The sequence below is a fragment of the Prosopis cineraria genome, unplaced genomic scaffold (assembly GCF_029017545.1).
Source record: "Prosopis cineraria cultivar Desert tree isolate PC_DT_omini unplaced genomic scaffold, ASM2901754v1 PC5, whole genome shotgun sequence".
NCBI lineage: Eukaryota > Viridiplantae > Streptophyta > Magnoliopsida > Fabales > Fabaceae > Prosopis > Prosopis cineraria.
In genome coordinates, this window is record NW_026555336.1 from 29,566,447 (window position 1) to 29,581,499 (window position 15,053).

General features: G+C 29.8%; 1 protein-coding gene across 1 annotated transcript; it reads left to right on the forward strand.

The window, feature by feature from the left end:
• The first annotated feature begins 4,637 nt into the window (after window positions 1-4,637).
• Window positions 4,638-7,370, forward strand: LOC129311703 (uncharacterized). The gene is made up of 2 exons (XM_054954119.1): window positions 4,638-5,921; window positions 6,118-7,370. Exons 1-2 carry the CDS (start codon window positions 4,729-4,731, stop codon window positions 7,088-7,090), a joined length of 2,166 nt encoding a protein of 721 aa, XP_054810094.1. The 5' UTR covers window positions 4,638-4,728; the 3' UTR covers window positions 7,091-7,370.
• Window positions 7,371-15,053: the final 7,683 nt, after the last annotated feature.

A 15,053-nucleotide genomic window follows, 5' to 3' on the forward strand; every position in this document is an offset into this window, starting at 1 on the left:
GCCAAAGTATGAAATCGATCACTCTCTCCATTCTTATAGCATCCAAGCTTGTTTCTCGCTTACCCTCTCTTTTACCTTCCTCTTTTCTTAGTGTACATCTTTTGTGTATTGTGAATTGAGTTCGAATGCGTAACTCTGTTTGGCAAACATTTCATCCAACACAATATATCATTCTTTCGGGCGGTGGGAAGCCTCCTATGTCTCTCCACTGAGGCAGAGACAAATTTAGGTTGTCAAAATTTAATATTTTTAATTTTTATTTTTAAAATTTAAAATATATAAAAATTATAAATTTTTTTGATAAATATGCTTATTAATCTAACAGTTCAAATTTAATATGAATGATCCAAATTTAATATTAAAATTCAAATTAATTTATGAGATATATTTTAGATAGTGCAAATATACTCTAAACAAAGCAATAAACTTATTAAAAAATTTTAGTATTAAATTTGGTCATGCATATTAAATTTAGACTCAAATTAATAAGCATATTTATTAAAAAATTTATAAATTTTATTTTAAAAATATGAAATCTGAATAATCTATATTTGCCTCTGCTTCAATAGAGAGGCAAAGGAGGCTTCCCTCGGTGAAGGGAAGCTGATTCCTTCCTCTTCCATGTGCTCACACATAGGGTCTCTTTTAAAATAAAACATAATAAAAATAATAATTATCAACAAGTAATAAAAAATGAAATATATTATAATTTTTAAAATTTTGTAGAAAAAATTAATCATTTCGTCCCTACAGCTTTAATCTAATTGTAACGTAATCTTTAAATTTTGACTTATTATAACTCAGTCCTTATAGTTTTAACTTAGTTGTAACTTAGTTTCTGAACTTTATCTCTTGCAATTTAATATCTATAGTTTTAAGGATTAATGAACAAAATGGACCTTGAAGTATTGTGCGAAACATACTCTAAATTCTGAATTATTAAAATATGCAAAATAAATCTTAAACTTTTAAATTTATAGCAAATTAAACCCCATCATTAACTACTAATTAAATATTGTTACTGTTCACTTAGTGAGACCTAGTCAAAATGTTAATGTGGCAGTCCCTTACTAATGGGTTATTTTTAATTAGCACCACAAATTCTAAACTATTACAAAAGTAACGTCTTGGATTCTAAATTTTGAAATTCATGGCAAATTAATCCCACCATTTAATGTTGACTATTATGCAGATCAAATTAGCCTTAGCGTGGTCCACCGAGGTGAATACATCATTGATCACGACAAATGACCCATAATTTTGTGAAATAACTTTTTGCCCCCTTTTGCAATATTTTCTAAACAATTGGTATTTCATACTTCTATATACTCTATAACTTTAATTTAATTTTATTTTAAATAATGTTTATTTATTTAACAGTGAGAACTTGGGATCCCATTTGAAAAAAAGTTTAAGTGTCAGAGAATTTTATAAATGATAGATGCAAAAGTCAACAATTTTATCAATGGATTTCAAATCCAAATTAATTGGTTAATTAAAATCTTAAACTTCTTCTCAAATGAGATACAAAGTTTTTACCAATAAATAAATAATATTATTTAAAATAAGAATAAATCAGAGTTATAGAATATATGAAAGCATAAGATACAAATTGTTTGAAAAATATTGCAAAAAAAGGAGCAAAAAATATCATTTCACAAAATTATGGATTGTTCGCCACGGCCAATAATGCATTCACCTTGACAGGCCATACTGAAACTAATTTAGTCTACTTAATAATCAATATTTTACACATAAATGGTGAAAGTAATTTGCTGTGAATTTTAAAATTCAAGGTCCAAGATGCTACTCGTGCAATAGTTTACGATCTGTGATGCTAATTAAAAAATGACACATTAGTAACGGCATTAATTAGTAGTTAACAGTGGGGTTTAATTTACTATGAATTTAAAAATTTATAATACATTTTGTACATTTTAAAAGCTCAAGGTCCAAGATGCTTTTTGCGCAATACTTCAAAGGCCATTTTGCTCATTAACCCTAGTTTCAACTACTTAAATATTAGTCATTATATTTTTTTAAAAAAATTATAAATATTAGAAATATTTTGAACTTTTAATATTTATAATGTTTAAAGATTAAAATTATAATATTTTGAACTTTTAATATTTATAATATTAGTAATAAAATTATAAAGATTAAAATTTGATTAAAATTCATTAGTAATATTTTAAATTATTAAACTCTTTTAATCTTTATAAATATTAAAAGCTCAAAAAAATTTAATCTTTATAATTTTATTTTTTTAAAATATAAAGATCAATATTTAAGTGGTTGAAATTATATGAACTAAATTGCAAGAGGTAAAATTCATGAGCCGACTCACAATCAAATTAAAACTATAAAGATTGAATTATAATGAGTTAGACTTTAAAAAATGAATTACAATTGAATTAAAGCTAGATAAACTAAATGATTAATTTTTTTTTAATTTTTTATATAAAAGATATTTTCTTAAAGTGGTACCAAAGGAGATACGAGATAGGATGTTCTAACATCTAACCCATTCGATGTTATAAAAAATAATAAAAAAATATAATATAATATAATATAATATAATAAATATTGTAAAAAAAAAAAAAACTACCCAACGGAATCCAACCACGCAACTAGCTGGCTAGCCATCCTCCACCCATGCTTACACTTTTTCAAATTCCCCCTTCCCAGTATTTCAAATCCTTGAAAAAGAAATACCAAATCGTATAATATATTTAAAAAATTATTAGTTATTATTGATATTGTTCTTGTGAATAAAAAGAGTATATTAAAAGAACGAGTCTCATTAAAGTTCTATGATATTCAAATTCAAATGGATAATACAATGAACGAGTATGTTATTGATCTTTTTATTAAAAAAAAGGATAATACAATGAATAATAAGGTTAAAGACACGATTAAAAGACAATGGAGTAAACTTTATATGCGTGTGTGTGAGAGAGACATATTAAATATTAATATCTTAAAACTTATTTCATTCCATTCGTATTTTTGAATACATCTCATAATATTACATTTATAATCTTTTTAGTAAATAAAACATTTTAAAATAATATTGAAATTATATTTTAATTTTAATTTTCATACTTTAAGATATAAATTTTTTGAAAAAAACAGTCTTCTATAATTTTTTAAATATTTCAAATGTATATTTTTAATAATAACAATAATAAATATTTTTAAAGAACAAATTTAAAGTTAATTTTTTTAAATTATTTAACATTTTTGGATAAAGTACATATTTAATCATTTAATTTTACACATTTTTTTATACCTTAAAGTTTTATAAAGTATATTTCTGATACTTTAACCTGACACTATTAGTTTTGTTAACAAAAAAAAATTATATATTAAACTTTTAAATATTAACAAAATATTTATAAATGTTAACACATTAAATTTAATTTTTTAAAGTAACAAAGATTGATAAAAAAATTAATTGAAATTAAAGATATTATGGTTAGAGAATAAAAAATTACTTTATAAAATTAAAATATTGTATAAAATTAGAGCAGCAAATGTACATTTTACCAACATTTTGTTTACGACGTTAACGAAAGCATTTTCATGATAAAAAAAAAAAATTAATGGTCATATTTCTTAAGACTGATCGATGTATCCTTCCAATTACTATTCCATCATTTCGTGCTTTCAGCCAATCAAAGTTCAGATATGCAAAATTGCAAATATATTGATGATTAATGAATTATCAGTAGCCCCTTGTTTAAAAATTGGGAAAATATCAATCAATTATTATTAAAAAACATTTATATCAAATCACTTTTTATTAAAATTTAAATGAATATTTTTCAATTTATACTAATCTTTTATTAACTTATATTAATTTAAATGTTAATAATAATTTATTTTAAATTAATAACAGATCATTCATATTTGTTTTTCATTTGGCGTTTTAATAACAATTAGTTTTTAACTGATATAAATTTTCTTAGATTATTCTTAATTGTTATTTTTCCTTAAAAATATGAGACATTTTCTTAAAGACATGTTAAAAAATTATACTTCTTTTCGTTAAAAAATGTGAGATATTTTTTTTAAAAGTTAAATGTTTAAAAATATAAGATATTTTTAATCTTTTAAAATATAATTATTACTTTTTTTAAAGTGTCCCAGTGATTTTATATTTATTATAGAGTGTTTAATATGAGTGAATATAAAAAGATAGAGTTAGTTTAAAAACATATAACTACTTTATTGAAGAATGAAATTCAGCTTTATTGAGAAATGAAATTCAGTTAAAAATGTTTTACATTTTTTATCGAAAGGAATAAAATATTTTAACTTTTTTAAGGTACAATTAATAAGGTTTTCTTGAAAATATTCTTAATTAGAGTATACTTAATAAGATTTTATTCATTAATGAAATAAAATATAAAAAAATGCATAATTTAAAAATAATTAGCATCATTGTGATGATTTGACTGTAATTCACTTCAAAATATTGTGTAATATTAGAGGGGAAGTAATTAATAATGTTTTTAGTTTTTTATAAATTAATTTCTTTTTTTCCCAAAAAATAAAGTGCAAGGGAGGGCCAGCTGTGTCGTGCCTTTGCGAGAAGTATAAGAACGTCAAGTTCCACGTCGCTCAGCCTCTTTTTCTCCTCTCTCTCCTGCCGAGGAGGCAGCACACAGCACAGCAGCAGGCACTCCCCAAAACCTCCCCCAAACCTCTTCTCCGCCACCATCCATGGAGGTTCCTCCCGCTGCTCCGCCGCTCTCCTCCGCCCCACCACCCCCAACCCCTCTTCTCAATTATCCCGATTCCGTCGACTCTTCTCCGCGCTCCCGGAACACTGATTCCTGGGATGAGTCTATCCCTCCGGCGGCCGCCGCCGCCGCCGCTTCCGCCAGGCTCCGCTTCATGTGCAGCTACGGCGGTCATATCGTCCCTCGTCCTCACGACAAGTCCCTTTGTTACGTTGGTGGCGAGACGCGTATCGTTGTCGTTGAACGCCACACCTCCCTCTTCGACCTCTCCTCTCATCTCTCTAAAACCTTCCTCAATGGCCGTCCCTTCACTCTCAAATACTTGCTTCCCACTGAAGACCTTGATTCTCTTATTTCTGTGACCACCGATGAAGACCTCGATAACATGATCGATGAGTACGATCGAATTTCTAATTCGTCACTGAAACCCTCCAGAATCCGCCTTTTCTTGTTCGCGGCTAAACCCGATTCGACCCAATCGATACCTATAATTAATAGCTCGGCCAAGGCAGAAGATTGGTTCCTGGGTATGCTTAATAGAGGGTTTTCGGACTCTGGTTCCGTTAATTTGTTGATGAATTTTGATGATGAGGTTGGTGCTGGCAATTCGGATGGGGGTTCGAAAGAAGTCGAGGCTGTGGGTTCTGGATCTTTTGGAAACGGCAAGACTGTGAAACAGCAGGGGCAGGATGTTCAGTCTGTGCCCGATTCGCCTATGCTAGAAACTACATCTTCCTTTGGGTCCACTTCTTCATCGCCGTCGATGGCAAATTTGCCGCCAATTCGGGTTCACGTTGATGATGGCAGTGGCGGTGCAGCGAGGTTGCAGGATCAGAAGGCGGTGGGGATTGAGGATCAGCTTGCTCAAATGGGTATTGGTGGAGGACAGAAGCAAGATGAGGGTTATCTGCTGTCTTCACCTCCTACTATGCCCGCATCCACCGGCCCGGCTGCGCCGGGTGTGCCAATCGGCGCCTCGGTGGTTCCTGGTGAATACCAGAATCGTGTTGTCTCTGATGATGAGAGATCAGACCATGGGATCCTTGGGGGTTATTGGAGACAGCCGACACCGCAGCCGCAGACGGTGCCTCAGCCTCAGATTCTGCATACGCAATTGCAGCAGAAGCCTACCGGAGGCGTTGTTGATTTGCCTTCTCCAGATTCAGTTTCGAGGTATCTACAAATCCTTTTTTTTTTTTTTCCTTTCTGTCTTTCGCAGTTTTTCCATCTGGTTTTGACTGTGGCTTGTGCTTATTTTTATGACATTGAGTTGTTTCTCTTTTGATTTGGTTTGATCATATTTATGGGTTACTTGTTAGAGCTTTCTGTATTAGGTGCTTTGTGCTGATTGCATGTTTAAATTCTTCAGTGACAGTAGTATGACAAATGCAATGTCGCGCCCAAAACCTATGGTCTATCAAGACCAAGCTCAGCTTCAAATTCCCTCAGGAGCTGCAAGGGTTCCTAGTAATCCTGTTGACCCGAACCCGAAAATTACATTGTCTGATTCACATGGACGGATCCAAATGCAGCAACAAGTTTTGGAACAGGGATATGTTTTGCAATCACAATTCGATCAGCAGCAGCAGCAACAGCAGCAGTCTCAACAGCAGCACCAATTTATACACGGAGCACAGCAACAAGTACAGGAAGCGGGATATGTATTGCAGCCTCAATTCGATCAACAACAGCAACAATATATACATGGCACACATTTCATTCACCATGCCCCTTCAGCGGCCATGCAGCTCCCTGCATACTATCCTGTGTATCCTTCCCAGCAGCAGCTTCATCCCCAGCATCATCATCAGGTTGAGCAGCAGTATCAGATTTACTATGTGCCCACTAGACAGACCCAGCCTTATAACTTGTCTTCCCAGCAGCCTAATGTTAATGAATCTGCTTCAAAAATTCCTTCTAGCCATGCCCAAACAACATCAAATCCTGCAATGGTTCCACCATCTTCAGCTTACAACCCCATCAGGAACGTTCCAGTACCTAAATCTGAGATGACAGGAGGTGCATACAGAACAGCAATTTCAGCCACCCCTCAGGTTGTTCAAGTTGCATCTGGTCAGCCTCAGCAGCAATTTGTTGCCTATTCCCAGTATCATCATCCATCTCAGGCTGTTGCTTCCAATTCTGGTGCTCCTGCTGGTTATGCTTATGAATATGCTGATCCGGCTCGCACCCAGATATACTTCTCTCAGCCTCTGGCTCCCACAATGCCTTCACAGTACCAAACTATGACAGGTGCTGCTGCTCAAGTATTGCCAGAAGTTTCTGCCCAGCCTTCTTCAGAAAGCATGAAGCAGCAAATAAGAACATCACAGCCACAGTAAGTCAGTCCCAAGTAAAGAAATAATTTTGAAGAAAAATGGGTTTGATATTTTTTTTTCTTTCTTTAATTTTTCTGCTCCTGTTTTTGTTGTGTTATTGGTACCTGTTTTTGGGCTTGTATTTGTGATAGATTATTAAAAACTCTTCTCATCTTGTACTTTTTTCTTCTATGTCATAATTTATAGAAATTTATAGTCCAAGGTTATACTGTAAAAGTTCAAAGACTCAAAATTGTTTTGTCGAGTTCAAATATTGATTAGTGAGCTATTGCCGTGTAAATTAGCAGTCATTGTTCCTGGTTCTTTCATGTATTTTATCGTTCATGAACTATGGAAGAGTAATAATTTCCTTTTGCAAATAATTCTCTCATTGATTATCACAATGAGTATGACCATTGGGAGCGTAGAAGTTATAGTCCCTAACCCCTTCAACATCCTGGACCTCAGAAGGACCACTAGTTTGCGCTTCCTGGCAGACATCTAAAATTGTTCAACACGTTTAGTTAGACTTTTTATCGGTCTCGTTTGTTGTTTAATGAGAAATATCTGTTTTTTTTTTCCGCCAACTAATGTGTTTTTGTCGTTACCAAGTTTGAATTGGACCATCGTTGATGGAAACTAACCCTTGAATTACCACGAGATGCCTAGTTGAAACTGCATATATAAGAATTGCTATTTGTTTATTAGGGCATTTCATGCAGCAGATGGAAACCTTTATGCAGTAATTAAATTAGATGGTTCCATATGATGGGTATGTGTGGTTTCCTTTCTTAAATAAACTTCAATTACTTGTGCTTCATTTTGAGCCATTTCTCAACTTCTCTTTGCTTTTTCGTGAATACAACGCTGTTAAGAATGGCTGGTAACTCAGCTGATGAAGGTTTGGCGCAGTTGGTTAAGGACTTGGCCTTCACCCCACAAAGACCAAGGTTTGAATCCCGTTGATTGATGTGGGGCACTCATTGGTAGGTGATAGATAATTCCTCCCAAAAATCCTCAAAGAATGTTGGAAGGTCTGTCCTAACCTTAGTGAGTTATTCGCGTTTAGCCCATCTAAAATTTTCTTTATCAAAAGAAGAAGAAGAAGAAGAAGAATGGTTGGTAACTCAGTAGAGCCAATATCAGAAACCAACGAAAACCAAGGGAGATGTTCATGTGAGGAATTTTGACGTACAGTGAACTTTAAGATACACTATCAAACTTGCTCACAAGAAGCACGTTACTTCACGTGACATGCAGTGCAAGTTCATTAGATTCGGTTTTTTTTTTTTTTTTGGATGAACATTAGATTCGGTGTTTTATTGTGTTATAAAAGTAATGTTCTAACCAATGAGTGTGCCTCTTAGCAGGTTAGGGACTGTATTAGCTTAATTAAAGATCTCAAGTTTGAGTTTAGAGTATCTAACTATATTAAATACTCGTTGGGAGAATATGCTGCTTTTGTGGTTTGACCTAATTCGATCTAGATTAATTAAGTACAAACAATTCTTTAAACCATGTGCACATGCAAAAAGAAATAAAAAAAAAAAAAGTAATGTTCTGAACTTCTGGTGGTTACCTGGCAGTAAAGAAAGAAGATCCAAGTTGCTTCTAGTTGATAAAATTGGTCATTGTTGTTCCAAAGGAAGTGAAAACAGGCTAAGAAAGAAACGTGTACCCTCAAAGTGGTATATCTCGCCTACTTGATCATTTATTGCGGCTGATTCGAAAATGGTCATCGTCAAATTGCAGCTTAAGATAAGTTCTTTGGTTCTCTCACGACTCACGCATTGTTGTGTGCGGAATTCGGACATAATGTCTTTCTTTAATTCTTTTACATCCAAAATTATTAGTGGGTCCTGCGCATCCCTAAAAGAAAGTCTGAAGAATAAATTTAAAGCTCATGAACAGGGTTGTTCAATTAAGAATTTTGTTATTTTAATGAGCCGGAAACTATATTTTATATTGAAATTGGCATAATTAATAACATTGTGCCAGGGCTTGAACTTTGAATGATGCTTATATTTTAATACCTGTGTATTGAATATGATTGTTTTCAAATAAAAGTATATATCTGTAATGATAATATTGTACCATAATTAATGATGAACCTGATGTTTATTGTTTTAAATATTTGTTGATTGAAATAGTTTTTATTTACCTAATATTTAATTTGGGAACATGTCAATTGACTTGTTAAGTTTTAATATTAATATTAACTTTGTAAATAAAAAAATAATTAATATTAACTTCCTGATAAAATCATAAGATGGAAATAAAATTCATCATTTTTTACTTGAGGAGTAACATTTTGGGAGAATGATAGGTAGGTCCCAAAATGCTAAATTAATGATAGACAAGTCTTTGACAAATTTTTTTAAAAAAATAAGTTGAAAATATTAATTTATATTGTTAAAATTCAGGAGTTTCAATTGCAAATAAATATTTAAATATCAAATGTAATTCTTAAACTATAACATAAATTTTTGTTTGTAACTATTTAAACTGATATCTATAATTCATTTCATAAAAAATTTTATCAAGGACCTAACTATCAATAATTCATTATTTTAAGACCTAATTGTCATTTTTTCTAATTTTTTTATACTAAGGAGGCTAGTTAACAATAATAATGTACAATTATGGATCCCTATACTATTAAAGTATTTTGATATATCTATAGTTTTTTCGATGCTCTAAGGCTTACCAATTGAAGTCCTCAACTTGAATCATATACTTTATTCATATATATTCATATCTCTTGAAGAAACTATACTTGAATGTGCTTTTTGAATATCTATTCATAGTTTCTACATTAGGACTAAGTGGAAACCTCCTCAAGAAGGTTACTTTTGTCTTGATATTGATAACTCTATTCTTGATAATGGTAAGACAAGTTGTGGAAGGGTTATAAGGGATAGTAAGGGTGAATGGGTTAGAGATTTTACTTATAAGATCAGTGATTTTCCAACAGTTATAGCGGATGTTATTGCAGTAATAGAGGGCGTTAATGTTTGCTCCCAATTGGGGTTACAAAGAATTGAAATTTATTCTAACCGTGCTGAAGCCATCTGACTTATTATAGGAGGAGTTCATGCCAACCATCCTTTTAGTAATATCATTGAATTAGCAAGACTCTTTTTTAAGAGGAATTAACAAATCTCCTTTCAATACTTCTGCCAAGAAGCTAACTAATGTGCTCACTGCCTTGCTATGCTCTCCCACGACATCCCTTGTGACTTTTGTTCTTTTGATGATCCCTCAACTTTATGTAGAGAGTTGGTGAATTTTGAGAAGATGTGTAATGTAGCTTATTGACTTTTTTTTTTTTAGTTTGTATTGGTAGTTTTCAGTTTCTATTAAAAAAAATATAAGTTTCAAAAGCTGCAACTAGCTAGCCACATTCCCTAAATCTACAAACATTTAGAATAGGGAGAATTTTTTTAGTTAAGAACCACGATAGATAATTAATTTTGGGTTGGGTCCAACAAATTTTGAAATTTTAATTTAGTTTAAGAGACAAAAATTAAAAAAATTTTGATGGTGAAAAGACTAAAATATTCTTTATTTGTTATGTAGAATCGTTAATTATTAATTTTCTTACTCCATTTATTAATTTATGAATATGAGTTGCAAATTACATAAATTTACATGTCAATAATCATATAAGACTTGACATTAGTTTTTCAATCATAAGTAACAATATCAATTATTAAATTGTTAACTTTACACGTTAATTTACTAACATTAATTGTAAATTATTAACAATTCTTGTAATTTACTTTTTGGTTGGGTCCAACAAATTTTGAAATTTCAATTTAGTTCAAGAGACAAAAATAAAAAAAATTGATGGTGAAAAGACTAAAATATCCTTTATTTGTTATGTAGAATCGCTAGTTATTAATTTTCTTACTCTATTTGTTAATTTACAAATATGAGTTGCAAATTAAATAAATTAACATGTTAATAATCATATAAGACTTGACATCAGTTTTTCAATCATAAATAGCGACATCAGTTTTTCAATCATCAGTTATAAATTACTGACAAGTCTTGTAATTTATAACTAAAGTGAGTAAATTAACAAGTAAAGTTAGCAAATTAACAACTAATGTTACTAATTATCTGACAAACGGATATAATTTATAAATAATATTGGTACATTAACAAATACATTAAAAAAATTAACAACTAATGATTCTGCATAACAAGTGAAAGGTATTTTAATTTTTTTATTATCAAAATTCTTTTAACTATCCTCCTTTAAACTAAACTGAAATTTTACAATTTTTTTGAGCCCAACTTAAAATTAATTCTCTATCGTGTTCCTTAACTAAAATTTCCCCTTTACACCAGCTTTGGGATTCTTCTACTTAATGTTAAAAGCAAGTAAACCAAACCTACCCATATTTTCCCATTAACAATTTTGTGAAACAGAAGTGAATGAAGATGTACTTAATGTAGATTTCTGAGTTAACTTCGAACAAACAAAAAGGTTAAAATGGAATAAAGTTTCATTGGTTTTAATATCATCAAAATATATCAATAATCAATAAAATCTACAGAAGTAACATTGAAGGTTAAACAATATGACTAATCTCAAATCTATAAAAATGCCTAAGATCCAATTGAGTTTGTTATCAAGTATTTAAAATCCTTTTGCAAAATTTAGACTTGTTGATGTATTAGGAAACACTAGTCATAATAAACAATCCTCATTGTGGATTGAAATTGAACTGTGTCGTCAAAATTTAAAAAAAAAAAAAAGGAATTAGGAGAGGACATTGAGGGAACTACCCAGAAACGTTGTGATGGAATTATTATTATTATTATTATTATTATTATTATTATTATTTGATAAAGCGTTGTGATGGAATTATGATTTGGGATTTTGGAACAAGTGGGAGTGATGATGCCGGCAAAGCTTCAAACATGACACAATATGGTGGGGCCTAGTATGGCCCATGAAATGGGGATAAATGTCTTTCTTTCTTTTTTCTTTTGCTTTTTTTCTTTTTGAATCTAAAAGGCCGAAGTCAAGTGTAAAAAAATTAATTTTAAAACTATCAATATCCACTGATTAGAGAGCCTATCAACGCATCGATTAGTCTTTTTTTTTAAAAAAAAAAAAGGTTCGGTGGAAACTTGTCAATTGCATATAAGGGAAAAAAAACTACTTTTGATTCTTATATTTAGTATAGATTCCTATATTTTTTTTAATATTTTAAGTTCCTAAATTTTTTTTTATTTATAATGTTAGTCCTTACATTTTTAGAAGTACATTAACATGACACAAATAATATTAATAATGTTAACATGTTAATTAAACATTGTTAATTTTGTGCTCGTATTAAATTGATGCTGATGTAAAATTTTAAATAAACAATTTTTTTAGAAAAGCGTACATGAAATTTGTCGGTTTTGCTGATCACTTAAAAAGTTCAAGTTAGTCTTTTTATTTCATTTGATGTAGGTTTTTTTTTAAATTTTTTTCTTAATAAATAATTTCATGTTAGTATCATTTTAACACATAATCAGAAAATCAATGATTTTAATTGATATGTTAGTATCATTAACATCATTTATACCACGTCAATGTCCTTCTGAAAATACAGGGATCAATATTGTAGATAGAGAAAAGTATAGGGATTTAAAACATCAAAAATAAAGTACCTAGACATATATCAAAACTTTAACAAAATGCAGGGATTAAAAATAGTATTTTTCTTAAATGATTATGACCGTATTCATTTTAAATGAGATGAATATTTTTTTATGGAGTCATGGTAGATGTTAACATGAGTATAGCTTTTTTTTCCTACAGATGTTAAGCTTGAACAAGCCTTCCAACAAGCTAAAACATAATTTTGCTAAGCTTAAATGTATCATTATTTTTCTTAATATGATTTGGCAGACTAGAAACTATATCATTTAACATGGTCACTCTCCTCATCTGCAACAATTTTTGAATCTTTACAATGATAACTACTATTTCTTGAATTCTATTTACAAATGAGATATCAATGTTTTCTCTCAACTTTGTTATCCAAAGATTTGTCAGGATTATCCTATGATTATATGAATGGAATACCATAAGATTTGAATCTCTCATGATTATTCTCTGTGTTTTTGTTTACGAGTATAGATTCTCTCATTGGTGTACTAATTTAAAAATTGTATTTTGAACTTTTTTATTGTTAATAATATATTTGCTTTATTTTTAAGAAAGAAGCTAATATATGTATGAATTGACTTATAGGAAAACGCTCATAGCATTAGAAAGCTTTTTTTTTTTTTTATAGACCCAAATTTCAATTTTGTATTATTGATGAATCTCATCTACGTTGTAGAAGGTTGATTGAATTAGATAAGCAAAGCAATAAAGCTTAGCTTGGATGGGAAAAAAAAAGGGAAGAAAATAAGAAGGAGAGAATTAAAAGATAAAAAAAAATCATCACTTTTAAGAAATTTCTCTTCAAGTTCTCCTTCCTTTCTATCTTTCTTCTCATTTAAATGAAGGGTCAATATTTTTAGACTAAAATACACAAAACTTTCCTAAACTTTGAAGCAATTATACAAACTCCTCATTTTTTAAAATTTAAAATTAATCCCTTTAACTTTTTATTTATTTTTATTTATCTTTCTCCCCCATCAATGTTGTTGAGAAAGAGAAGAAAAAGCAGCAGCTTCAAACATGGTTGAGTCACGGTGATGGTGCTACCTGCCCACTATTCTCATTTGTTATTTACTATGAACTAATAATAATAATAATAATAATAATAATAATAATAATAATATAGAGAATAGCAGGTAAGTTTCAAAATAATCAAAAATCTCAGTTATAAAATGAGAATTACTATTGAAACTTGAATGGTTTACCTGAAATTGAAACTCCAAAATTTACAATTATCTAATATGATATTTACAATTTATTTTCTAAAAAATATTGTCAAAAATTGTTTTATCATATTTTTTTTGTTACCCACATGTATTCTCCTATTAAAAATAATTCTATTTAAAGCACTATAGGGTACTAAATATAAATACATCTTCTAGTAAAAATTTACATCTTAATTTATCACGTGAGAAACTATCATTTCTTGCTAAACCCAACTCCTGCTAATATCTCTTGACAATGGTGCACAGATACTAGTATGCAATATGTATTTGATATGTTGATATTTTACTTTTTAAAATCATAAAATATGATACATTTTCAATATGTGTGTATATATTTGTAAAAAATATAAAAAATATAATTTTAAGTTAGAAAATATCCAAATTAGCTATAATAATACCAAGCAAAATATAATCATTAATTGTACTTTTATTTTATTTATACCTAATTACATACCACTTAGTCCCTACTAATAGGTATAATATCAATATCTTTTTTTCTTGATTATGATAAGATTACATTCTCATATTTTTATAATTAAGAAAAATGTAATCTTTATACTTTTATTACATTCAAAGCATATTTTTTTTTTAAGAAAAACATAATATTTGACTTTAAAAGTAGATTAAAAAATGATATTAGTAACAAAAAGTTTATTATCACAATTTTTAATAAACTTAATTTTTTTTAAATTTTTGATTTTAAAATACCAATTTGCAATCTATAAGTATCAATACGTTTTGAAAATAAAATTTTTTAAAATTAAAAAATATTATTTAAATGTTTTATGAATATATATTGAATAAATATTAGTGAGTATTAATATTGAAAAATAATATTGATACAAATATACGAGAGAATTTGAAATTTTGGTGTTGTTCGTAGTCTCTTCATCATATTGATTCAAGTTTCGGAAGATGAAACTGACATTCTTACCAAAATAATTGAGCTGAGGAGAGGAGTGTTGTGGACCCCATTCGCACGAGAAGTTTATTTTGTCACGCCACACCCACGTGCTCAGGGACCTACCTCCATGCTTCCCTATTACTCAGCCCATTCTATAATTCAATCTTCACTGTCTCGTGCATC